General features: G+C 41.9%; 1 protein-coding gene across 1 annotated transcript in view; it reads right to left on the reverse strand.

Moving 5' to 3' along the window:
• The window catches only part of dnah9l (dynein, axonemal, heavy polypeptide 9 like), a 563,466-nt gene that overhangs the window by 417,744 nt on the left and 118,662 nt on the right, over positions 1-27,060 (reverse strand). Inside the window, exons 21-29 of the mRNA XM_068036275.1 lie at positions 20,995-21,081; positions 20,726-20,884; positions 19,512-19,595; positions 19,272-19,430; positions 19,037-19,159; positions 18,830-18,952; positions 15,225-15,449; positions 14,837-14,928; positions 6,778-6,904 (exon numbers count right to left, since the gene is read on the reverse strand). Coding sequence (XP_067892376.1) covers positions 6,778-6,904; positions 14,837-14,928; positions 15,225-15,449; positions 18,830-18,952; positions 19,037-19,159; positions 19,272-19,430; positions 19,512-19,595; positions 20,726-20,884; positions 20,995-21,081 — 1,179 coding nt within the window. The remainder of the gene's footprint in view (positions 1-6,777; positions 6,905-14,836; positions 14,929-15,224; positions 15,450-18,829; positions 18,953-19,036; positions 19,160-19,271; positions 19,431-19,511; positions 19,596-20,725; positions 20,885-20,994; positions 21,082-27,060) is intronic.

A 27,060-nucleotide genomic window follows, 5' to 3' on the forward strand; every position in this document is an offset into this window, starting at 1 on the left:
ATATTGCTTAACTCTTAAGAGAATGGAATTGGTATATAGTTAAAAATAGGAATGGAGGCAACAAAGATAAGTGTAGACACAGGTGATGAAATCTGTAATGTATATTTTCTACATGATATTCATGCCTAATTTGGACATTGTTATTCTGTAATATGCAGAAATGCCTGCAGCTACACACTCCACTTTATGCAGCTACATAATCCCATAACCTCAGAGCTCAACCCATCATTGTGATCTTCCAAAATTCCCCAGACTCTGGAAAGGTCCCAGCGGATTGGAAAATAGCTAATGCAACACCTCTATTCAAAAAAGGATGGAGACAGAAAGCAGGAAACTATAGGCCAGTTAGCCTACATCTGTCATAGGGAAAATGCTAGAATCCATTAATAAGGAGATTATAGCAGGACATTTAGAAAATCATAATGCAATCAGGCAGAGTCAACATAGTTTTGTGAAAGGGAAATTGTGTTTGACAAATTGATTCGAGTTCTTTAAGAAAGTAACAAGCAAAGTGGATAAAGGGAACCTGTAGATGAACAAACAAAGAACAAAGAACAGTACAGCACAGGAACAGGCCATTCGGCCCTCCAAGCCTGCGCCAATCTTGATGCCTGCCTAAACTAAAACCTTCTCCACTTCCGGGGTCCATATCCCTCTATTCCCATCCTATTCATGTATTTGTCAAGACGCCTCTTAAACGTCTCTATGGTACCTGCTTCCACCACCTCCCCTGGCAACAAGTTCCAGGTACTCACCACCCTCTGTGTAAAGAACTTGCCTCGCACATCCCCTCTAAACTTTGCCCCTCACACCTTAAACCTATGTCCCCTAGTAAATGACTCTTCCACCCTGGGAAAAAGCTTCTGACTATCCACTCTGTCCATGCCGCTTATAACTTTGTAAACCTCTATCATGTCGCCCCTCCACCTCCGTCGTTCCAGTGAAAACAAGCTGAGTTTATCCAACCTCTCCTCATAGCTAATGCCCTCCAGACCAGGCAACATCCTAGTAAACCTCTTCTGTACCCTCTCCAAAGCCTCCACGTCCTTCTGGTAATGTGGCGACCAGAATTGCACGCAATATTCTAAGTGTGGCCTAACTAAGATTCTGTACAGCTGCAACATAAGTTGCCTATTTTTATACTCTATGCCCCGACCGTTGAAGGCAAGCATGCCGTATGCCTTCTTGACTACCTTATCCACCTGTGTTGCCACTTTCAGTGACCTGTGGACCTGTACGCCCAGATCTCTTTGCCTGTCAATACTATGTGGTGTATTTGGATTTCCAAAAGGCATTCGATAAGGTGCCAGATCAAAGATTACTGCACAGAATAAGAGTTCATGGTGTTGGGGGTAACATAATAGAGGATTGGTTAGCTAACAGGAAACAGAATTAGAGATAAATGGGTCATTTTTGGGTTGGCAGGATGTAACTAGTGGAGTGCCACAGGGATCAGTGCCGGAGCCTCAACTATTTACAATCTATATCAATGATTTCGATGAAGAGACTGAATGTATGGCAGCTAAATTTGCAGATGACACAAAGATAGGTAGGTAGATAGATAGTAAGTTGTCAAGAGGACATAAAAAGTTTGCAAAGGGATATAGGTAGGTTAAGTGAGTAGACCAAAATTTGGCAGATGGAGTATAATGTGGGAAAATGTGAACTTGTCCACTTTGGCAGGAAGAATAGTAAAATTTTATTTAAATGGAGAGAGACTGCAGAATTCTACGGTACAGAGGGATCTGGGTGTCCAGGTACATGATACCTGGTACACAAAGTTAGTATGCAGGTACAGCAAGTGATTAGGAAGGCAAATGGAATGTTGTCATTTATTGCAAAGGGAATGGAATATAAAATTAGGGAAGTTTTGGTACAGCTGTACAGGGCATTGGTGAGACCACATCTGGAATGCTGTGTACAGGTTTGGTCTCCTTATTTAAGGATAACATTGCATGAGAAGCAATTCAATAAAGATTCACTTGACTGATTCTTGGGATGAAGGGGTTATCTTATGAGAAAAGGTTGAACAGGTTGGGCCTGTACCCATTGGAGTTTAGAAGAATGAGAGATCTTATTGAAATATACAAGATCCTGAGGGGGCTTGAGAGGGTGGATGCTGGCCGAGACGAGAACTAGGAGACACAGCTTAAAAATAAGGGGTCTCCCATTTAACACAGAAATGAGAAGAATTTTTTTCTCTCAAAGGGTTGTTAGTCTGTGCAATTCACTTCCTCAGAGAGCTGTAGAGTCTGGGTCATTGAATATTTTCAAAGCTGAGTCAGATTTTTGATTGACAAGGGAGTCTTGTGTAATGGGGTGGCAGACAGGAAAGTGGATTTGAGGCCACATTGAGCTCAGCCATGATCTTATCAAATGGCTGAGCAAGCTCAAAGGGCCAAATGGCCTACTCCTGCTCCTAATTCACATGTTTGTATTACCTACTCCTTGAATGGAACTCAACCATCATTATTGTATTGCCTCCTTGTGTGGTTAGTTTTTTTTTCATTTCTCGTCTCCCTCATTGTGATCCTACCATCACTATCAACCAACATTCCCTACTTCAGGCTTCTTGCTGCTTCCACCATCACCAGACTTCTACAAATTCATTCTCAGCCACCATTGCTTCGCAGCTCAACCATTTTGGCCATCACTGTTAACCTGCCCTTCTCCCGGCTGCTTCTCTCCTGGTAATGTTCCAGCCTTAAACCCTTTCTCACCATCTCTGTCCACAGTCACTGTTCACCCAGTCCCCCACCTGCATCCAAGACTCTTCATCCACACCAGTGATCTCTGCCACCCAGAAAAATGTATTCACAGAAATTCATGCTGAAGGCTCTATTCTGGCACCATTCCCCATGAAAAACATTTTCTCAATACTGAGTAATGGCCTCCACTTCATTTCCAAGTGAAGAAAATATATTTTTGAATATGAGCTCAGATAAGGAAAGTAAATTGAGATATTTTAAACATTTATTCAATGTCAAACTCAATACAAAAATGGCATAATATGGTGTCAACCATGGTTCAGTAGGTAGCACTCTCACCTCTGAATCACAAGGTTCCAGGTTCAAGTCCCATCCACTTCAGGGCTTGAACACAAAAATGAAGGCTGAAACTCTAGTACTGAGTAGTACTGAGGGAGTACTGTACTCTCGGAGGTGCTGTCTTTCAGATAAGATGTTAAACTGAGGCCCCATCTACCAGGCACTATTTTGAAGAAGAGCAGGGGGTTATCCCTGGTATCCTGGCAATATTTATTCCTCAATCAACATCACAAAAACAGATTATCTGGCCATCATCACATGGGTGTTTGTTGTATGCAAATTGGCTGCTGTGTTTCCTACATTACTACAGTGACTACACTTCAAAAGTATTTCATTGGCTGTAAAGCACTTTAGGACATACAGTGGTTGAGAAAAGTGCTATATAAATGCAAGACTATTTTTATCTCTTTTGTTGACGATCTCTGTAGTTCCTGCACAGCTTATCTGTTTGGAGCTCTACCTGGTGCCTCATCAAAATGAAAAGCAGCCTAATAACTTCTATCATTTACAATATACCACCGTGTGCTGAGACTATACTTGCTTTGCAGCTACTAACCACTTTCTGCATGTTGCCTTCACCACCAAATAGCCCTACAACAGCATTTAGTTTCCTGCACACAGACCCCTATGAGCTTGTGCCAGTTATTCCCAAGCTACCATGGTCCACACTGATCTTGGAGAAGAACACCCAACAGTTTATCTGCACCACAATCTACAGCCGTACGATACACCTTATTCAACAAGTGAAATAGAATGTTTAAGTTTTATCTGGGGGAAGCACAAATATTGGGCTGAATTTTGTTGCGCTCTGACATCAGGTTCCGTGGCAGGGGGTCCCGGATGTTTGCAGCAGCGGTGGCAACAGCCTGCCACGGAGCCCGATGCCGGCATTGCCAGGCCCAATCTGCCCAGCAGCAAGAGGCTCCGTGACGGCCCTCCCGCTGCTCGGTGTCGGGACCTGACTTTAAATAATTAAATGGAGTGTTTGCATGCATTAAAACCTAACCCACAGCAGTCTTACTTGCAGTTCCGGATCTTCAGTGCGATGGATGGCACTCATGTGCCTTCACTTTCCTGTAGAGGGAAAGCTGGCACCACCAAGGTGAGGAAGGGGGGAACCCAGCATTTTTAGTGTAGTTGGGGAGGGGGGGGGGGGGGGTGGAAACGGGGTCAACTCTGCATTTTTAATGTGGGGGGGTGGGCGGAAAGCGTGCACTCTGTATTAGTGCATTCTGCCACTGTCCAAAGAGAAGGGACCTATGAAAACATATGCTAGATCCAAAGGGCGAATGAATCAAAAAATGTTCTCTGTTCATTTACCAGGTACGTTATGAATTTTACCTAGATATGCAAGGAATTAGTGCTCACTTACAAGACTGGTCTGAAGACACAAGCCCTTAATATCCTGAGGAGAAAGGGCAAAAAGTAACACCAAAACTTAAGTCTTATACATTACAAGATTAACCCGCATTAGGACTTTATTTTTCCTTATGCTGCTTTAATGACAGCAAAGATACCATGTCAGTTTAAGATTCCAGAAATGTGAATGACAACTGCCCTAAAATCTGCTAGGCATCCAGGAAATCATTCCACAGCTAGATCATGTCCAGGAGTCAGAAAGTGACCAATTTGCTCCAAAGCAAAATTGCAAACCAAATAGAATTTTTTTTCCAATTGAGAAGTTGCACCAACTTCTGATTCAATGTTGCGAAAGACATATATACTTCTCTGGGCTAATGGATTGGTTTGTCTTTAATCAAATAAATGTCTGTTTTGAATATAGATGTTCAAACTGAGTTTAACATCCCTATAATAGGAATCATTTTTTAATGTATTTATTATATGCTCAGAGATGGGCGGCACAGTGGCGCAGTGGTTAGCACCGCAGCCTCACAGCTCCAGGGACCCGGGTTCAATTCTGGGTAGTGCCTGTGTGGAGTTTGCAACTTCTCCCTGTGACCGCATGGGTTTTTGCTGGGTGCTCCGGTTTCCTCCCACCGCCAAAAAGACTTGCAGGTGATAGGTAAATTGGCCATGTAAATTGCCCCTAGTGTAGGTAGTGTAGGGAATATGGGATTACTGTAGGGTTAGTATAAATGGGTGGTTCTTGGTCGGCACAGACTCGGTGGGCCGAAGGGTCTGTTTCAGTGCTGTATCTCTAAATTAAAAAAAAATAAAAAATAAAAGATCACCAGGAGAAGGCTCTTGAGAGCATCTGGGAAGGATGGTCTTAGAGATTAGGTGTATCGGGGGCGGTTCTAAGTTCAGGAAGCCACGTAATTAAGGCATTAAAAACACGAAAGAGAACTCACTGTTTAAATATAAATCATGCTATTGTAAAATATATGTTTTTATTTTACTTGAAATGTTATTTTGGTTTCAACCGTTCCTGAAAAAACATATATCAATAAAATTTTACATCTATTTGCATTTCCTGTCTCCAAAATCTTACTGCCTGTTGTCATATTTTTGTCACACTTCTGCCAACTTTCTCCATTGCAAAGTAATTTAACTTTATTGACAACAGAGCCCCCCCCCCCCCCCTCCCTCCACTGCCCTACACCATTCCGGCCCCATTACCATTTCAGTAGGCCTTCAACTCTCCTATTTAGCCCCATTATAGCTTATTACTGTTTCCTTCTAGCTATGGTTCACTTATTTTTAAAGTGTTGCAGCCCTCTCTCCCACAACTAGCTCTACAACTCATCAATTATTTAGTCAGGACACCTATTTGGACTAACATTGCATTCAAAAGCTCCCCAGTGAGTATTGTCCATATTCCCTGCCATTTCCTGCATGTCATTAAATAATCTCATCGTAATTCACTCCAATTCACTGAATTCATTAAATTATCTGTGCTTCAGTGACTGGAATCCAGCAAATTCTTTAAATAATGTCTTGCTGAGTGAATCAAATCCAATGAATTTATTACATTTTCTGCATCTGAATGAATGCCATTAAATGATCCCTTGTTAAATCAATCCAATTCATCAAATTCATTAAATTTTCTATGACTGGAAACCAGAAAATACATTAAATTGTTGGAAAAAACACTGAAGATGGTGAAAATCCAAAATAAAATCAGAGAATGCTATAAGCATACAGAAGGTCAGTCAGCATCTGTGGAGAAAACAGACAAGTTAATGTTTCGAGTGTGGGCCCTTCAGCAGAACAGAGAGTCCACAACAGAACCAGTTACTTGTTCTCTTCACAAATACTGATTGACGTGCTGAGCGTTTCCAGCATTTGCTGTTTTTACTTCATTGCGTTATGTCTGAGTGAATCAAATGCAATAAATTCATTAGATAATCTGTTCCTCAGCTAGTTTAACCCAGAAAACTCTATAAATTATGTATAAAAAATTGAATGAGATCTACCTGAGTTTACTAAACAGTGTCTGACTGAGTGAGTCAAATCCATAAATGTTATATAATTTTTGTTACCGAGATAATCAAATTATTACTCAGTGGATGCAACCATCTAATTCATTAAATAACCTAGAGCAAAATCCAACAAATTAATTAATCTCTGCCTCAATCAATGCAATCCATCAAATTAATTAAATAATCTTTGGTTCTGTGAAATTCAGCACGACATCGGGATAAAATTCAGTAGGGATACAAAACCAGCTGAAGTGAATTGGTTACCCATTATACATCCCACACAATTTTACTTTCCATTTGCACATCCATTAATTCTCAGGATGTGCAGTGTACAATGGAATCTTTACCTGTTTTGGCTGACCTCCTTTGGAAATAATTTCCAATAAATCCATTGCAGAAACAAAGTAAAATCTTGGAAATGTGAGTCGTTTTGTCTCAAGATATTCAGCTAAAGCCTTCTCGCAGCAAGTCAGTCTGCAAAAAAAAATTGAGAACTTACAATTTTATTATCACAATAGTTGCTCCTAAAAGTATAAAATGGGTTCTTTTTAGTAGGTGGGGCATTGTAATTATAAAGGGGAAAATTTGGTGCCACTATATTTAAAAATAGGTTCAATTATAAAGTACTAAAATCAAACAGCTTTATATCCTAAACTAAAACAATAAAAAAGGCACTCCTCTCAAATAAGTTAGTCCATGACAGCTTACTTAAGTTAGCTGCTTTAATTCTTAACTTATTTGGGACATCTCCAATCCTACCCAAAATATAAAAGGTTGAGAAAAAAAGTTGCAAAATATTTTTGTGAGAAAGCGGTTATATGTGTCAGCTCATTATTGTGCCGCACCCTTCTCCACCATTCTCAAGGTAAAATGGGCCAAAACATTGAAACATTATTAGTTTGTGTATACATTGCTCCCAAATGTCACAGTACCAGAATAAGTAGGGCAGTTCAATGCAAACATGTTCAGCAAATATGGTACATGAAAGGAACAATAAAGGTTATTTTCTTTAAAATAATTTGAGGACAACAGATTAAGTCAAAAATAATTGGGTGAGGGATTTTTTAGATTTAGATTTATAGATTTAGATTTAGAGATACAGCACTGAAACAGGCCCTTTGGCCCACCGAGTCTGTGCCGACCATTAACCACCCATTTATACTAATCCTACACTAATCCCATATTTCTACCACATCCTCACCTGTCCCTATATTCCCCTACCTATACTAGGGGCAATTTATAATGGCCAATTTACCTATCAACCTGCAAGTCTTTTGGCTGTGGGAGGAAACCAGAGCACCCGGAGGAAACCCACACAGACACAGGGAGAACTTGCAAACTCCACACAGGCAGTACCCAGAATTGAGCCCAGGTCGCTGGAGCTGTGAGGCAGCGGTGCTAACCACTGCGCCACTGTGCCGCCCTATGAAATAATAAATGCAGTGGATTAACATACACTCGCCTTCATCTCTGAGCCAAGTGTTTGAATTTTGCCCAGCCATGTGATAAAGATCTCTACAGCTGGTGTAAATATATAATATAAATGAATACAGGTAGGCCCACAACACAGAGTGACAATTTGTTACAAATGAGGAATCACAGAATGGCTTCATGAGTACAAAATGGGAAAAAATCATTCTGGTGCAGTAGAGGGTGTTCTTCTGAAGGTAAGGTTAAGACACAGAATAGAAATTTTATCCTGCATCCAACCATGACATACCTGTCAAGGAAATTCCTTGCCAAAATTTGAAAGTATTCCATCTTTCAAAACAAAAATGCCTCATTTTGATAAGCACTATTTCTTTATAAAAAGCACAAATGATTCCCCCCCCACGCCTACATAGTATCCCATTTTGAAACCTAGGGCATGATTTTGGTCCCGATATGGGGGCAGGAATGGAGGCGGGCACAGAATTTTCCAATGCCAGCCAGCATTGTGGTTCCTGCAGTATAAAGGTATCAAAGGGTTAATCTTGAGAGAATGTAAAGATTACCGCCCACCGTGATGATGCAACAGTTCATGTGGGAGAAAATCCACAACAGTTACAGCGTGGCTTTTGAAAGAGACACACAGGCTAGTGTGGAGTGTATATAGTTACTATACAATAAAGATTAATGTTTAAATAATACAGTCTAAGAACTTCTCTGGCCAGACTCTATACGGTGGCAGCATAAAAACAAAATATATAACATGGTGAAAAGCGTGGGATCAAAATTCTATACCCAGAAGAGATAATTTGAAGCAACAATCATCCTTCAGCCAGAAGAGAAAAAACTTTAAAACAACTAGCTGACCTTAGAAGGCTGACAGAAGCTCCATAGAACGGAAGTGTGGTTGAAAAGCAAGCGATTGGGTGAGTCATTGTGCCCCGATTGAGAAATCCCAGTTAAAATAAAAGCCTTTCAAGAGCTTAAAAAATTAATTTTCTAAAGGCTCCGTGTGATCAAGAGAAAAAAAGGGAAAAACCCAATCCCTCACTCAGGCTAAACACAAGGGCGAAGAGCGGGAAAACGCTGAAAAGTGTGCAAACTGAAAAAAAAGTCCAATACTGCAAAAAAAAGTGCGGAAACCCCCGAACACAGCACAGTCTCCATTAACGCAGCTAAGCTGAAGAGAAAATAAATCATTAAAGCAGACAAGCTTGAAGGTAAATAAATAATCTATTGCTCTCAAAAAGCAAAGGGGAAAACCCTTGAACCATCTATCCAACAGCTCTGTCAAGTCCAAGAGGCAACTGTGTAAACATTTCAGTGAACTGCTAAAAGAAAGGGGAAGTCCCGACCAGAAGCCTATATAAAAAAAACAGAGAAATCTGTTAAGCACCTGCTGCACTCCATCAAAGCAAACTAGCCTGAAAAAAGAGTTTCTTAAAGGGGAACATTCTAAAAAGTCTATAAAAATTTTAAAATAAAATCAAAACTTGGGAGTACCAGAGAGTATTAAAAGTCATGAGGGATCCAATCAGTCTCAAAACTGGGCACTATGGAGGAAAAGGTTCCTTAGATGCAGAATTGCATCGAAATTTGACAGCAAAACTGAAAGACAGCAAGTGAAGCAATTATTACATTGAATTGGTACTGTAGCTGATGATATAATAGCAGACAACATATTGATGAAACATCAGCCAGATTCGACGCTTGTGATTCCTATTTCAATTTGCGCAGTAACAACAGACCAATCCTGCGATGTGAGAAATGACCTTGGTGCAGGAAACCTCCTGCAACTGCTCAGTTCCTTCACCAGAGGGCTGAACAAGAGGCACCAAGAAAAAAGGTACACCGGGGTGGGGGATGTGAAAGATGCCTTTACACCCTGCCACGCTGTGGTGCAAAACCTTCCCACGGAGGTGAACAAAGTCCCGCCAATAGAACAGAATGTTTTTATTACAGAAAAATAGGGCATTTCAGTAAGATGTACTGAAATAAAATCTTGACTACCTCAACTGCTAAAGGAAAAGTAGTTAAGAATAGAGAAGCAGATGAAGTTACGCAACCTCCTGCAGCAGACCAATCAAAATATTTTCAGCTCGAAATCAATGATCCGAAACAAGCATTTCGGTCAGCAGGCGTATATGTCAATGGACATATTACTAATTTCAAACTCCACACCAGAGCAAATGTGATAGTCCTGTCAGATGAAGAGCCGTGGCTATCCACACACATTCTGCAACCAACAGAAACTCAGTTACGTAGCCCAGGAGGTATTGTACTCAAAGTAAAGGGGAAGTTACAAGCAACGCTTTAATATAAGGGAAAGCAGATATTAGAAACACTGTATGCCCAAAGCAATCAGGAGTTTTCACTCTTAAGCAGAAGAGCTTGTATTGACCTTCAGCTTATAAAGAAAGTTAAAGAAGATAAACAAGAAGAATCCAGGAGCCAGGAAAGAGGCAGAGCCTCCCAACCTGACCTGAGCATTGCAGAGAGTCCAGATTCCACCAGAGAGCCCACACAATGCAGAGAGAATCCACACAACACAGCACAGCCTGCCATGCCAATCAAAGATTACCAAAGCGAGAAAGAGAAATGCAACAAATTTCTATTTGAGTGCTACACAGACAAAGAACGTGGAAAGAAGCAAATTCAACAAATTTGTCAGGTACACAGACAAGAGCAAAGAGAACCATTACTTTTGACCCAATTCTCAACTAGACCATGGGAACAGTTGGCGATGGATTTATTCTTCTTTGAGGGAAGATCCTATCTAATTATAGTTGATTACTTGTCCGGATGGATTGAAGTTAAGCGGATGTACACAACAACAACTGAAGCAGTCATCAGAGTTTTACAAGAAGTTTATGCAACACATGGTATACCTGATCAGATAGTATCTGATAATGGACCACAATTTGCAAACAATTATTTCATGCACTGCGCAAAAGAATGTGGATTTGTTCACCTAAAAACTCTCCTAAATATCCACAATCAAATGGAGAAGCTGAGCGAGCAGTCAGAACCATTGTTGATGAAAAATCAAGATTTCCAATTAGCATTACTGACATATAGACCTACTCCATCATTGTGAGTAATAGCGCCATCAGAACTCTTAATGGGAAGAAAACTTCAAACACAACTTCCAATTCTACCCAAGAAATTACTTCCAGGATTGCAAAGCAAGGATTATCAGAAAGTACAAGGCAAAGAAAAATCATATCAAAAGAGCAGACCCATAATTATAACAGAAGATACCATACAAGAAACCTACCAAAGTTGTCAGAAGGGCAAGAGGTATGGGTACGAGACCAAAATAGAGAAGGAGTAATTCTCCAGAAAGACTAGAATCAACAGCGATCTTATCTAGTATTACCTCAAGAAGGTTCTGTACAGAGAAATAGAAGGAATCTTATTCCTTTACATCAAAGACATCAATCGGTCACACAGTTACACAACTCAGGCGATGAACCGGAAATTCAAAAAGCACCGAATGCCACAAACCTCAACGAAGGCCGTCCAAGTCAAGAAACAAGGGATCAGAGAAAGATTATCAGTCTTCCACATCTAACAACAACAAGATCAGGGAGCGTTGTGAAGCCTCCTGATAGGTTGAATCTATGAAGTCAGAGACTTGGGGGAGATGGGATAGCATGTAAATAAAAAAGTGAATGTATGTAAATATATATTGGGATAAAGACTTGGGGGGGGAGGGGGGGGGAGATGTAGTATAAGGGTATCATCTTGAGAGAATGTAAAGATTACTGTCCATCATGATGACATAAGAGATCATGTGGGAGAGACTCGAGAACAGTTACAGCGTGGCTTTTGAAGGAGACACACAGGCTAGTGTGGAGTGCATATAGTTACTATACAATAAAGATTGATGTTTAAACAATACAGTCTAAGAACCTCTCTGGCTAGACTCTATACAGTAGCAGCATAAAGAACCAAATATATAACAGTTCCAAGCCACAGTCCCAATTCCGAACCATTTTCCAGGAGGTCGGATCGGGCAAAGAAACCCGCCCGCAAGCGAGATGTAGCTTGTTAGGTCAATTAAAAGGCCAATTAAGCCCATCGATCAGAGGCTGACTCGAATTTTCCAGTCGACCTGTGGGCCCCCATGGTGTCAGAAGCATGGCAGATTCCTGGAGGTGGCCTCCCAGTGGCAGAACGGGGGCCGGCGCTCTTGGAGCGCTTTGATGCCAGCCCCACGCCCCCCCACCGCCACCCCCCCCACCCCCATCCCAATAGCTGCCATACCTACCTGGCCACGATTGCAGCCTCAAGCCACCCTGTTGATCTGGCAGCTGTGGCCATTTTTAATTTCAAATATACTAAAAGTGCTGAGAAGACACCTCAAGATGGAGCCACCCTCTCTCACCCATACCTGCAAAGGCAGGCTTAAGTTCCTTCAGTGCTGGAGACCCTCCTATTGGCTCTCCAGCTGAGAGCCTGACCACCTTCCTTAATTGGAATCCTTAATCCAGCTTCTGACAAGGTGCGGGGTCGGGACCTGCTTTTGACGTCAGGATCCAGACTCAAAACAGAAAATCCTGGCCTTAGTTACAGATTATTATTCAAAGCAATAATATATATAAATACATACAAATATACATACAGTTAATTCGTGGTCGACAATAAACAACTAAATATTTCCAAATCCCTTAATATCCTTGTTTCCATCTTATTTTTATAACTTCCTGCACATTTCCATCTCCCACTTCTGGCCTTCAGTGCTCTATGCACAAACAGTAATGGTAGAGCCTTCAGCCACCTGAGTCTTACACTCTGGAACTCCCTTCCTAAACCCATTTACCTCTCCAAACTCAAAAAAACTTTTCAACTCCATATTTTTGAGTAAGCTTTCAGTCACTTGGCCTTACACACCGTCTATAGCTTAATCTTTTTCTCCCCCTTCTGTAAAGCTCTTAGGGGCATGTTTTACTTTAAAAGCTGTATATAAGTGCAAGTTGTTGTTTCCATTTATACAGGCTTGCTGAAAGTCAATGTGCGAAAATACAATAGTTACAGAACTGCACATATTATAAAATTACTTTTTGGCCATTCTATAAATAAAACAAAGCTTCAAATTTGTGGGAAATGATAATATATAAGTGAGGAATTATAAAACTGCTCTGACTTTCAGATGCCTCACACTGCTGAAGGGGGCATTATCTTGATGTTTGAACTTAAGTATCAGCTTATTGGCAAAGATCAAAGAGTTCTGTGCCAGAAGAGCTGGCATTAGAGTGGGTCAGGTGAGAAAGAGATCACAGTGGAAAGATCAGCGCCATCACAACACGTAAAGGACCACAAAAATAGATGCATAGAGTGTGAAGGAATCCTGGCAGAGAGAGAAGGCAGCATCTAACAGTGGAGCATTAGAGGTCGTGGGCTGATAATGGAGTTAGAAAAGCAGGCAGGGTGGCAACAAACAAAGTAAAAACAATATGTTAAATAATAAAAAAGTGACACAATAAAATTAGGAAGTTAGTTTATTTAATAGTAAAAAAATAAGGTGGTGAGAGTTGGGAAAAATAATTCAGAAATTTGGTCCACAGAGCCACCTATTCATGTCTATAAAACTTCCTATTGTCACTCTAATCATAGCCCATTCTGAATTACTATCTTCACATTTATAATGGAAAATGCCTTTGAAATTCATCACCTATAATTACAATTTAACCACTACAGGCACTGCATTATCTATTCCCCAAAATGCTTTCTGACATTTTTTTCTCAGCAACTGTGAGGAATAATTGCAGTTGGAAAAAAGGATTCATTTTAAATGATCTGTGGGAACCAGTGGTCAGGTTGCACAGAGTATATAGTCAAGACTCATTATGAATGTGAACATAAGAAATTATAATGAAAAGATTTAGCACATGATGTGACAAAACATGGCAGCAGGAAGCAATGACACCAAGATAGGAAGGGAAGTAAGTCGTCAAGAAGAGGTAAAGAGTCTACAAGAGGATACAGATAGGTTAAGTGAGTAGGCAAAAATTTGGCAGATGGAGTATAATGTGGGAAAATGTGAACTTGTCCACTTTGGCAGGAAGAATAGACAAGCTGTATACTATTTAAATGGAGAGAGATTGCAGAACTTGGTGGTACAGAGGAATCTAAGTGTCCTGGTACATGAATCACAAAAGTTAAGTATGCAGGAACAGCAAGTGATTTGGAAGACAAATGGAATGTTGACATTTATTGCAAGGGGAATCGAGTATAAAAATAGGGAAGATTTACTGCAGCTGTACAGGGCCTTAGTGAGACCACATCTGGAGTACTGTGTACAGTTTTGGTCTCCTTACTTGAAAAAGGATATAATTGTGTGAGAAGCAATTTAGAGAAGGTTCGCTCAACTAATTCCCAGAATGAAGGGCTTATCTTATGAAGAAAGGTTGAACGGGTTGGGCCTTTACCCATTGACGTTTAGAAGAATGAGAGGTGATTTATTGAAACACATAAGATCCTGAGGAGACTTAATAATGTGGATACCTGAAGGATGTTTCCACTTGTGGGAGAGACTAGAACTAGGGGACACAGTTTAAGAATAAGAGGTCTCCTTTTTAAGACAGAAATGAGGAGAAATAGTTTTCTCAACGGGTCATTAGTCTGAATTCTCTTCCCCAGAAAGCAGTGGAGGCTGGGTCATAGAATTTATTCAAGGCGGAGTTAGATAGATTTTTGATAGACAAGGGAGTCATGAGTTCTGGGGGGGCAGACAGGAAAGTGAAGTTGAGATCACAACCAGATCAGCCATGATCTTATCAAATGGTGGAGCAGGCTTGAAGGGTTGAATGGCCTACTCCCGCTTCTAAGTCCTATGTTCCGATGTTGTGTAGGCAGAAATTGTGTGCAGATGCAAGATTTTTAAAATGAAACTAATAAAATGGACACATAGCAAAAAATGTCTTACTATAGATAGCTGGGAATGCTGATACAAAGTTGATGAGTAATTGTTACCTTTGTTGAAGGGCTTCTAATTTTTCCAGTAATCCCAGATTGTTTGTTGTCTCAACTACTTTCCTTGTCTCAACAGTCATAGCCATTAAGTCCTAAAATGAACAGAGCAAAAAGTTATTTCAATATCTACAGATATAAATTTGCCAACAAAATCAATTCTACTCTACTATTCTGCAAGTGTTTGACTATATAGTTTCAGTGGTTGCACTTCAAAAGTCATCCATACAAATGCACACTTTCTAGAAAACATTTTGATACAATAAAAATTATCTTTTTTAATTGAAAATGGAACGATTATCTTGATTGTCTTTATGAGAAAACAAAACATGGAGCATCACTACACAGATAAAATGACATTTGCTTATCAGTAGCCCGGATTGAAAAGTACCTTGAAGCTCAAGTCAATCTCATCAAATCGTTTAGTATCTTCAGAAAGTTGATTTCTGATGTCCTCAGAACCAGTGAAAATACCCTGCAAGTGAGCCCATGTTCGCTGGACCTCCATCCAAATGGAGATGACTACATCACTAATCATTAGTTTCTTTTGCCAACTACTGACATCCACCAAGAAATATTCCACATATTTGCTCATCAAAATGTTTTGCAGCTGAACCTATAAATCTCAGCAAGGAACACAAGGATCATAATTTTTGCTTTATATAACAAATCGCCATTTTAATAAGCCACAACCATGTGCAGTAAGAATGTTTCAATTATTACCTTTAACATGTTGTTGCAGTTAGGAGTTTTGCAAAAAGCTTCAGCGGACTACAAATGCAGTTTTAAAAAATTAACTACAATAGTATTGGAGCCACCTGGCAGACGACCACTTTACAACACATATTACCATGGATAAAGCTATTATAGAACCACGACAGTCATACTTGCTAACTGCAAATGAAAATATGTGCTGCAGCACATGAGGCTGTGGGCAATGAATAAAAACTAATAAATTATACTTACTTTTAATGTTTTTAAGCAGTTAGAAGCTTATTGTAGTGGGAGAGGATCTCTCCTCTCATGTAATCACATTTGGAACCCCACAAACATATTAAATCCAAACTGACTCAACTTAATATAGAATTACATAGAAGTTACAGCACAGAAATGGGCCATTCAGCCCAACTGGTCTCTGCTGGTGTTTATGCTTCACACGAGTCTCCTCATTCCCTAATTCATCTATTTCATCAGTATATGCTTCTTTACATTTCTCTCTCATGTGCTTATCTAGCATCTCCATTCACTTCAACTACACCATATGGTAGAAAGTTTCACATTGGGCTGAATTTTATCAGTGCACCGCACTGTGCAGCGGCGCGCTGTGAAGTCGCTGGCCTTCTGACACGGAAGTGCCTCCGCAGAGCCCCTGCGATATTACGCGCGAGGTTCAGTTAAATGGAGGGGATAGAGCGGCCGCCCTCGATGACATAGAGGGGGCGGCCGCTGCGTCCCCAGCAACGGCGTCCATCGCCACTGCACAGCGCCGGCACCATTTTTAAAGGGCTTCAAGTCCTTACATGACATTTACATTTTTAAAGATAAAGGATGGTGCAAATGGAAGTGAAACACCTAATAACATTCTCACTGCCCTCACACACACCCCCAAGGAAGAATCGATGGATTAATTGGACATTCTCCCCAAAAGATTTTTGGTCTGATCGCGACCTCTCCCCCCCACCCCTCCCCTGACCTTTAGCTACTTTAAACCTTGGCACCTTCCCACCATCCCCCACACCAATCAAAAGTCTTTTCCCCACTTCCCCACCCCCGCCCTGAAATGTTCACTCCTTCCCCCTTCCCACCAGTGTCTTGCCTCGGAACTCCATACTGAGTTCTGAAGGCGCACGAGCTGCTGCCGGTGGCCGTAAAATCGACATGGGATGGCCGGCAGTGCCAGGCAAGTTCGTCTGCATTTTAATTGCCCACATTTGAATATTTTAATGAAGGCCCTGCCGCTTGGTGGTGGGGGGCTGCAACAAGGCCTCGCTGCCGCCGCTAATATCCAGCGGGGCTTTCTCAGCATCGTGGGTCGTGGTGGGATACTCCTGCTAGCGTTTTCCGGGCCTCCCCGCCACAACCCACGGCGTCAAGGGGCTGGTAAAATCTAGCCCATTGTAACTACTCTCTGGGTAATGAAGCTGCTCCTGAATTCCTAATTCGATGTATTTGTGACCTATTAATCCCTTAGTTATGGGCTCTCCCACAATTGGAAACATCTTCACCATATCTAACTTATCAAACCCCTTCATAATTTTAAAGATCTCCATGAATTGCAGCTCTAAGCTGCATTAACAAGAAGTAAAAGCCCAGCATTTGCTATACGTGTGTAAATAGGTGAGGAAAATTTCCACTGATTATTACTACAGGCTGTTATAGTCCTAAAAGGATATACAGCCCATCAAACCTACTCCATGTATGATTGATTATTCCATCATGGACTTCTCTCCCACTTCACCTGTTCACCCCCTAATTTAGGGCACGAACATCTTCTCCCATGATCTCCGCTGACTAAAATACAATCAATTAGTATTGTTAATATCTCAATATAGTTTCTTAACTGACATCGTCTTAGCTGCTAGTTGATCCCGAAGCAACTACCTTCACTGGGAAGTTGTTTCACATAACCATTATACTGTGGGGGGAAAATTGTTTCTTTATGTTTAACCTTGTTCAAGAATTGTGAATTTTGCATTTGTGTCCTCTGCTCCCTTTATTTACATCTTATCGGAAGCTTTCATTACCTGTACCACATCTCTCAGTCTTATTTTCTCCAGCAAAAATAAGTGTTGCCAATTGAATCCTTCTTCATTACTTAGTCCCTTAAAGCCTGGAATTATCCTGATCACTTTTCTCTGATTTTTTTCAAATACATCTATTTAACACTGCTAATAGGACGCCCTATTCCATGTCATTCATCAGCACTGTAGATAGCAGGGTAGTAGGATAGAACCTACAGAACATCACTGGTTTTGTTTTCCCATGCAGGACATTTTTCATTTGAAAACATCTTCTGCTGCCTAGTGAGCTCTCAATCAATCTAAACAATCTGTCAATTATTCCTTACTGTCATCACATGGGAAATTTGTCAAGTACCTTTTGAAAATCAAAGTAAACTACATCTGTTGAATTATCCTCATCCAGTAGTTTAGTTGCCCCTCAAAAGAATCCCTGTAGTTTTGTAAGGTATGACCCAGCACTTCATTAAGTTCCTTATGTAATACTCGGAGAATAGCAATACAATTGCACATTTCAGAAATACTTCATCTGAGCATACGAGTTCTCAGTCGGCTGTCAACTGAAGTATACTACTAGTTTAATATACTAGAAGAAAGCTTGACCCTCAGGAACAGAGAAAGATTGACTACTTTAATGTAAGTTTTTTTTAAAAAACATATTTGAATTTTTTGAAGGGCATCAGACCTTTCTATAATCACAACAACATGCATAATGTCAGTTGGTGCCAGTGGCTGTATAAAGAATTAACCAACAAAAAGTATAAATGCACTTTTACATCAAATAATTGAAAGCATTGAATGTTTATGGCCTGGAGCTCATACTATAATTACCTTCTTTAAATCATCCAACTTTTTAACATCCAATTTTTAAAAAATAAACCACTTTACCAGCCTTGCACAATAAATCAATTAAATTCTACAATCATAAAATACATTTAAAAAGGTATTACCAGTTCATCTCACCATATGAGGTTTAAGCATCAACATAATCATACAACAATTTACTCAGGATGAACAGAGCAAATGGAATTAGGTTTAACTGTGAAAAATGTATTTTTTAATTAAAACATACTGGGAGTGACTATACCCATAAATTCTCATGTAAAAGTTACTTTGAACCTTTGGTGGGAAGTATTTAAAATCTGCCCCAAACATGTGGCTAAAATTATTTAAAAGTTATACAGAACAATGCAAGAAAGTATCTATTTTTAGAAATGTATAATTATTTCTGATAAATAAGTTAACTGTAAATCAGCACCTGATTATCTTCTAGTGTTTCAATAAGATTCTCATCAGATTTGAGCAACGGAGTTCCTGTACTGTAGTGTTTTTCATATGAAAACTCCATTACATTCCATATTTGACTAATCTCTGCCAGCACCTGAAAAAGCAGGTTTTTCCACTCTTTAGTTTGTATGCTATTGCCAAAGAATTGTGATAAAAGAGACAAAAATACTTGTTTCACCTTTTCTATTGCCATTTCCTTTATTGCTTTGTCCACTATGTTTTTTACTTCCTCTTCTACTCTGTACAGCTGCAGAGCTAACAAGTCCCCCAGGGTAGTGTCTGCATCCATGACAAAGCTGACCTGTCAGAATAAAATACAAGCTCAGATTGTTTAAGGAAGAAAAATTAAGCCTGCGTTTAGGAAGTAAAAATAAATCAACTTTATACAGACGGTAAAATATCTGGTGACTCACCCCTGTTGCATTCATTAATTCCTGCCAGTGCCTCATTCTGACTGCAGGATTCTGCAACTCAGTAACAGCCCGAAGCGAAGTCAGCATATTTTTAACCATAGATGCTAATCCAACATAGACATCCCAAACTCGAACTTCCTTATCAAGAGTTTTCATCTCCTACTAGGAAAAGCAGAGTTTTTAAAATTACAACATTATGTATATTCCAGGGCAATCAGTTTACATTCAGATCATTCATACCTTTGCAAATCTGCGCAGTTCCATATCCATTTGTTCTACATTTATTTGTTTCCACTGTGTTGTGGTCCAATCATCAATGCTAGTCTAGAACAAAAACAATTGAAAAAAATACTCTGAAACATGACAAACTACAAAAGATTTGGCAACAATGATAATACACACACAAGGAGCTGAATTTTACGCCACCCCAAAAAGTGGGATGGTGGCAGGTGGGGATGGAGTAAAATGGAGCGGAAGGCTCCAGGAGCACTTCCCAATCTGCTGCCGCCTCCACCGCCACTTTACGCAGGCTCTCGAATGTCCCGGAGGGGGCCCTCATAAATGGGCACCCTGTGCCCGATGGAGGGCCACCCTCGCTACCCCTATCACCCCCAACACACCCCCTTGCCCCCGACCGACCACCCTAGCCTCGCCGGGGCCCAACTGATTACCCTGGCGAGGCAACCAAAACTTACCTTTGCTCCAGGTTCCCCAACATCTTTTCTTCACGCTGGGCTGTAGGCCCAGCAGTGGCCACTGCTCTCGGTGGCACTGCTGGAACTAAAAGCTGCTGGTCCGCTGATTGGCCGATAGCTCTATTAGGCGGGACTTCCTACCTCAAGCGGGTGGAAGTCCCGCCTCAGAACAATTGAAGCCCAGGGACCCACAAAATATGGGTCGGATCCCCAGGCAAGTTGGAAGCGGGTTTGCCACCAACTTTTCAATCGGTGGCCAGCTCCTGTCTGCCTAGAGTAAAATCCCGGCCAAGGTCTTTCCAGTTAACCAATTTATCTAAACATTTTATGAAACTCTGGTACAATAACATGGTGATGGAACTACTATTGTCACTGGTACAGCCAAGGGTTTGCCATATTCAATTGCTTGACCATTGTAGCACCATAATTACAGCAACTATTATATGAAAATAATAGAGTGGCATATTACTCACTTTCATATTCTCCAGCAATCTGAATAGACACGTTATTTTTGAAAGGCAAATCTGACTTAAAAATAGCTTTATTTTTAGAAAAACCAAAACAAGAACCTTGCATGACAAGATGTTCAAAAATCATGAATGTGGCGACTCATCTATAATTGCTAGGACAGTAAGCTGGTTCCAGATAAACCTCAAAGCAAAGCAGTAAAGGGAAACTACAAATTTAATAACTTATTTAGAATAAATATTTAGTCACTTCACTCACCTTTGTAGTTGTAGGTTGACAATTCAAACCTACCTGAACAAAAAATACCATGTCCCAGACAGATTTCAAAAGAACAATATCTGAACTGCATTGCTTCAATTGTTTATAATCTGGTACGGACACTTCAAATAGCTCTGCTGTTTCCTGAAGACTGTGCATCTCTGTTTCTAGCTTCATGATATACCAATGTGCCTACAGCATATGAGAACAATCAGATTGCACCAGAAAAAACAGCTATAACAATTAATGCATTGCAAAAAATTGCCAATAATATACAGTTGAAATGTCAAATGTGCTCTCACCTTGTCTAAAAGTGTATATGGATTGTGTGCATTACAACTAAAAATGGCTTCATTCCTAAACTGTTCTCTGAACTTGCATTGGTTTTCCTGAAAAAGCAACAGAACAACTAATGATATTTCCCTTATCAAGCACTGCAAATATTCGTGAATGAAAGCAGATAATTCTTTCACTACATTATCACTTATCATTTCCATCATTTAGTTTCAAATTAACAGAGCTGGTGGGCCAAAGTGCAAGTAACAAAGAGCAAATATGAGCATTGTTGTTGGGAGAGAAGAAATAGAAGGTGGGGGAGAGAAAGGCAAAGGGAAAAGGAACAGACAGCAGCAATTAAATATGATTAATTAATATTGGGTAGTATTATGAAAGTTATGATTAAGCAATTAATTGCAATAACTTGAAGCAAGAGAATTTGCAGGACATCAGGTGAAGGTTTAATGCCAAGAAGATTGTGAAGGAGATAATAGCATTTAACTTCCAGAATTATGGGGCTGAATTTTGAAATGCCGGTGGGTGCGGGAGTGAGCGCATGTGTGATTTGAAAATTGTGTTCTTGGAGATCGGCACCGGGTCCCGCTGCCTGCAGAACGCAAAGCGATTTTTAAAGGGTCACTGGGCGGAAGGGAACAGGAAGGCTGCATGCCTCCAATTAATTGGCTGTTGAGCTTGCTGAGGAGCTCATTGAAAGGCTGCTCAGGAGCAGTTTGTAAATTTCAATAGAAGGGCATGGGGAAAATGTCATGTCTGGAACACGGCAGGGTGTACAAGTTGTGAACACTGCAGGGTGCCAAGAGGGCGATTGGAAAGCCTATTTAACATATTGTAGAAGCGCAGAATAAGGTTCAGCTGCTCAAACAGTAACACAGACTAGCTATCCCTGGAGCTGGAAGACTTGCTTTTCTCAGTGGTGAGTGGTAGGAATCTGGGGAGGGACTTTTGGCCACTGGCATCACTTGGACAGCTAGGGTTGGCAGGGGAAGGCCTGGTGAATGAATGAACCCCAGCTGAGGAAGTTCAGATGGGAACAGGCTACTCTGACATTGAAAAGAGCTGCCAGGATGAGCTTCAGCAGATGCAAACTCGTGGACAGGAGGTCAGAGGAGCGTGGCAGGGGTGGGGGAGGGAGGTTGCAAGGGGAAGAAGATGTCGTGTCTACCACCCAAGAGTCAGATACCTGCAAATGACAGAGCACCAGTGCAGTAGGAGGCTATGCCTATTCAGGCAGATGGTCACAGACATTTGTGCTCTGATGCATAATGATCTGAGGGCTCACGGCCTCCATAGCAGTCTCTTGCCTGCAGCCATCAAGGTCACAGTTGCCCTGAATTTTTATGCAACTGGGTTGTTCCAGGGATCAGCTGTGGACCTAGATGGCATCACGCAGTCGGCAGCTCATCACACCATCAGGCAGGTCATGGATGTCCTATTCCAGAGGGTAGGGGACTACATCCACATTGACACAGATGGGTCTGCACAGGCACTGATGGCTTTGGGCTTTGCTGCCATCGATGGATCCTTCAGGTCTAGAGGGTCATCGATTGCACCTACATAGCCACTAGGGCACCAACAGACCAGTCAGTCAGATTCCTGAACAGAAAGGGCTACCACTCATTGAATGTCTAGCTGATCTGTGACCACAGGAAGTGAATCTTGCAGCTCTGCACCCGGTTCCCCAGCAGCTGTCATGACTCCTTTATCCAGCGAGAGTTGCAGGTGCCGCACCTCTTCAGGCCCACATCCAGACTCTGTGGGTGGCTTTTGGGAGATAAGGGTTATCCCCTAAAGAAATGGAGAGGCGCTGCAACCACCGCCAGCTACTAACATGGACCTGCATTGAACAGACCATTGGCAGTTTGAAGATGCGCTTCCATTGCCTTGACTGGTCGGGTGGTGCCCTCCAGTACGAGCCAGTGAGAGTGCCAGGTATCGTGGTCATCTGCTGCGCCCTGCAGAACACGACAATGCAAAGCGGCCTGGAGATAGAAGAGGAGGAGGAGCTGGAATGCCACTCCACCTCAGAGGAGGACTGGGAGGAGGAAGAAGAGGAGGAAAGGAGGAGGAAGGAATCGCTCCAGAGGTGGCCAGTGCCTAGGCATTGGAGAACAACCATCGATGCCATCCCAGACGTCAGGCTGAATGGCAGGCTGGCATTGCTGCAAAAGCCACGCTGATTCAGCAGCATTTCACCTGATGACCTCCGAGCCCTTATGACAGATGACCCCATAACTCATCTTCCAGCATGAAGGGCCATCATTCCACGAGGGCCCACACCTATGAAGTCCCATTGCCAACCATGACCATGGAGAATGAGGGTTCATCCACTAACCTTCTCCAACATCACAAAACATGGAAATACAGCAATCCCAGGGCCTAACTGCAACCACCCCCCCCCACCCCACCTCCCGGCAACCTACCTACAAAACTCTATCCCCTTTTAATCTGAAACATCAGTAACACACATATCAGATTGATAGCATAAGCAAGTGACATTAATGAAAACAAAAGCACCCAGGTGACCCATTAAGTGAACTCAACGCATGGCGCCTTTCTTTCTCTACCACTTCTACGGGGTGCTGCCCCTCTGGCAGAGGATGAGGGGAGGTAGCCTGCTCCCTACTCTCTGCCTCTGGCAGAGTTGCCCATGGCTTCTTTCCTTGTCTCGGAGGTGCCCATGAAGCTCCTCCATAGGCTACCACGCCTGTGTCATTGCAGGGGCAGCCTCTGTCTCAGGGCCTTGGCACACAGATGGCTCCTGAGTTGGAAGGGCTGAGGGGCTGAAGGGTGACAACAATGCCCCCTGAGGAGTGGCCCCTTCATCTGCCTCAACCTTTCATGCTGGAAGTGGTCACTGACTGGTTGCAGCTGGCTTCCATGCCAAGCATCTCTGTGCCATCAGTGACACTGAGCGGTCTATGCTGCAGAGAGTTTCACTCTTTCTGTGCATATCAGTGTGCTGCTCCTGCACCCACTTAGAGTGGTGTTGCATTTGGTTCTCCAAGAGGTTAGAACCATAGAAAAATTACGGCACAGAAGGAGGCCATTCAGCCCATAGTGCCCGTGCCGGCTGAAAAAACTAGCCTCCCAATCTAATTCCACCTTCCAGCACCTGGTCCATAGCCTCGCAGGTTACAGCACTTCAGGTGCATGTGCAGGTACCTTTTAAATGAGTTGAGGGCTTCTGCCTCCCCCACCATTCCTGGCACTGAATTCCAGACACCCACCACCCTCTGGGTGAAAAAGCTTTTCCTCATTTCCCTTCTAATCCTTCCACCAATCACCTTAAATCTATGCCGCCGGTAATTGACCACTCCACTAGGTGAAACAGGTCCTTCCTGTCTACTCTATCTAGGCCTCTCATAGTTTAGTACACCTCAATCCAGTCACCGCTCAGTCTCCTCTGTTCTAAGGAAAACCACCCTAGCCTATCCAACCTTTCCTCATAGCTGCAACTTTCAAGCCCTGGTAACATTCTTGTAAATCTCCTCAGTACTCTCTCCAGAGCAATTATGTCCTTCCTGTAATGTAATGACCAGAGCTGTATGCAATACTACAGCTGCGGCCTAACCAGCGTTTTATACAGTTCCAGCATTACATCCCTGCTTTTGTATTCTATACCTCGGCCAATAAAGGAAAGCATTCCATATGCCTTCTTCGCCACTCTATCTACCTGTCCTGCCACCTTCATGGACCTGTGAACATGTACTCCAAGATCTCTCACTTCTTCGACCACTCTCAATATCGTCCCTTTCTTTGTTTGCCCTCCCCAAATGCATTACCTCACACTTCTATGGATTGAATTCCATTTGCCATATTCCCGCCCACTCAACCAAACCATTGATATCATTCTGGAGTCTACAGATATCCTCTTCACTATCAACTACATGGCCAATTTTTGTGTCATCAGTAAAGTTTCCAATTCTGCCTCCCACATTTAAGTCCAAATCATTAATATATACCACAAACAGCAAGGGACCCAACACTGAACCCTGTGGAATGCCACTGGAAACCGCTTTCCATTCACAAAAACATTCATCGACTACTACCCTTTGTTTCCTGTCACTGAGCCAAATTTGGATCCAACCTGCCACATTCCCCTGTATCCCATGGGCTTTCATTTAACTGACCAGTCTGCCATGCGGGACCTTGTCAAATGCCTTACTAAAATCTATGTAGACCACATTCACTGCACTACCCTCATCAATCCTCCTTGTTACTTCCTCAAAAAGCTCAATTAAGTTAGTAAGACATGACCTTCCCTTAACAAATCCATGCTGACTCTCCCTGATTAATCTGTGCCTTTCTAAGTGGCAGTTTATCCTATCTCTCAGAATTGATTCTAATAATTTACCCACCACCAGGGTCAGATTGACCGGCCTATAATTATTTGGCCTATCCCTTGCACCCATTTAAACAATGGTATAATGATCGCAGACCTCCAATCCTCTGGGACCTCGCCTGTATCCAGTGAGGATTTGAAGATGATCCTCAGTGCATTCGCTATTTCCTCCCTGGCTGCCTTTACCAACCTGGGATGCAATCTATCCAGCCCAGGCGATTCATCCACTTTCAAGGATGTCAGACCCTCTAGTACTTCCTCTCTCATTATGCTCAACGTATCTAATATTTCACATTCCTCCTCTTTAACTACAATGTCTGCATCAACCCTCTACTTTGTGAAGACAGAGACAAAAAACTCATTAAGATCCCTGCTCACATCTTCTGCAACCACGCAGAAGTTCCCTTGTACATCACTAATAGGCCCGACCCTTTCCTTAGTTATCCTCTTGCTCTTAATGTATTGATAAAACATCTTCGGGTTTTCCTTGACTTTACCTGCCAATAATTTTTCATGTCCTCTCTTTGCTTTTCGAATTTCCTTTTTAACTTTGCCCCTGCACTTTCTATACTCCTCTCGGCTTTCTAAAGTATTAAGTTTTTTGTGATCGTCATAAGCTTTCTTTTTCTGCTTTAACTTACCCTGTAAGCTTCTAGATAGCCAGGGGGCTCTAGATTTGGCAGTGCCATCCTTTATCTTTGTGGGGACATGCCTACACTGTGCCTGTAGTATCTCACTTTTGAATGCCTCCCACTGGTTTGCCACTGATTTTCCCTCACGTAGCTGTATCCAGTCCTCTTTTGCCAGGTCACTTCTCAGCTTCGTAAAAGTTGCCTTCCCCCAATTTAGAACTTTTACTCTTGTTTTATCTTTGTCCTTTTTCATGATTATGCTAAAACTAACTGTATTATGGTCACTATCTTCAAAATGGTCACCCACTGATACTTCATCCACTTGCCCAGCTTCATTACCAAAGACTAAATCTAGAATTGCGCCCCCTCTCATTGGACTTTAGATTTAGATTTAGAGATACAGCACTGAAACAGGCCCTTCGGCCCACTGAGTCTGTGCCGACCATTAACCACCCATTTATACTAATTCTACACTAATCCCATATTCCTACCACATCCTCACCTGTCCCTATATTCCCCTACCACCTACCTATACTAGGGGCAATTTATAATGGCCAATTTACCCATCAACCTGCAAGTATTTTTGGCTGTGGGAGGAAACCGGAGCACCCGGAGGAAACCCATGCAGACACAGGGAGAACTTGCAAACTCCACACAGGCAGTACCCAGAATTGAACCCGGGTCGCTGGAGCTGTGAGGCTGCGGTGCTAACCACTGTGCCGCTGTGCTTACCAAAAAGGTTCTCTTGAATGCAGTTCAAGAATTTTGTGCCCTCTGTGCCCTTCACACTGTTTGTATCCCAGTTGATATAAGGGTAGTTGAAATCCCCAACTATTGTTGCCCTATAGTTATTGCACTCAGAAATTTGCCTACATATTTGTTCTTCTATCTCCAGCTCACTATTTGGGGGTCTATAGTACACTCCGAGTAGTGTGGCTGCCCCTTTATTAGTTCTGAGCTCCACCCATATGGCCTCATTTGATGATTCATTTAGCATATCATCCCTCCTCAAAGCTGTTATTGATTCCTTAACTAATAATGCAACACCCCCTCCTTTTTTATCCCCCTCTCTATCTCGCCTGAAAACTCTATATCCA

The sequence above is a fragment of the Heterodontus francisci genome, chromosome 7 (assembly GCF_036365525.1).
Source record: "Heterodontus francisci isolate sHetFra1 chromosome 7, sHetFra1.hap1, whole genome shotgun sequence".
NCBI classification, from domain to species: Eukaryota; Metazoa; Chordata; class Chondrichthyes; order Heterodontiformes; family Heterodontidae; genus Heterodontus; species Heterodontus francisci.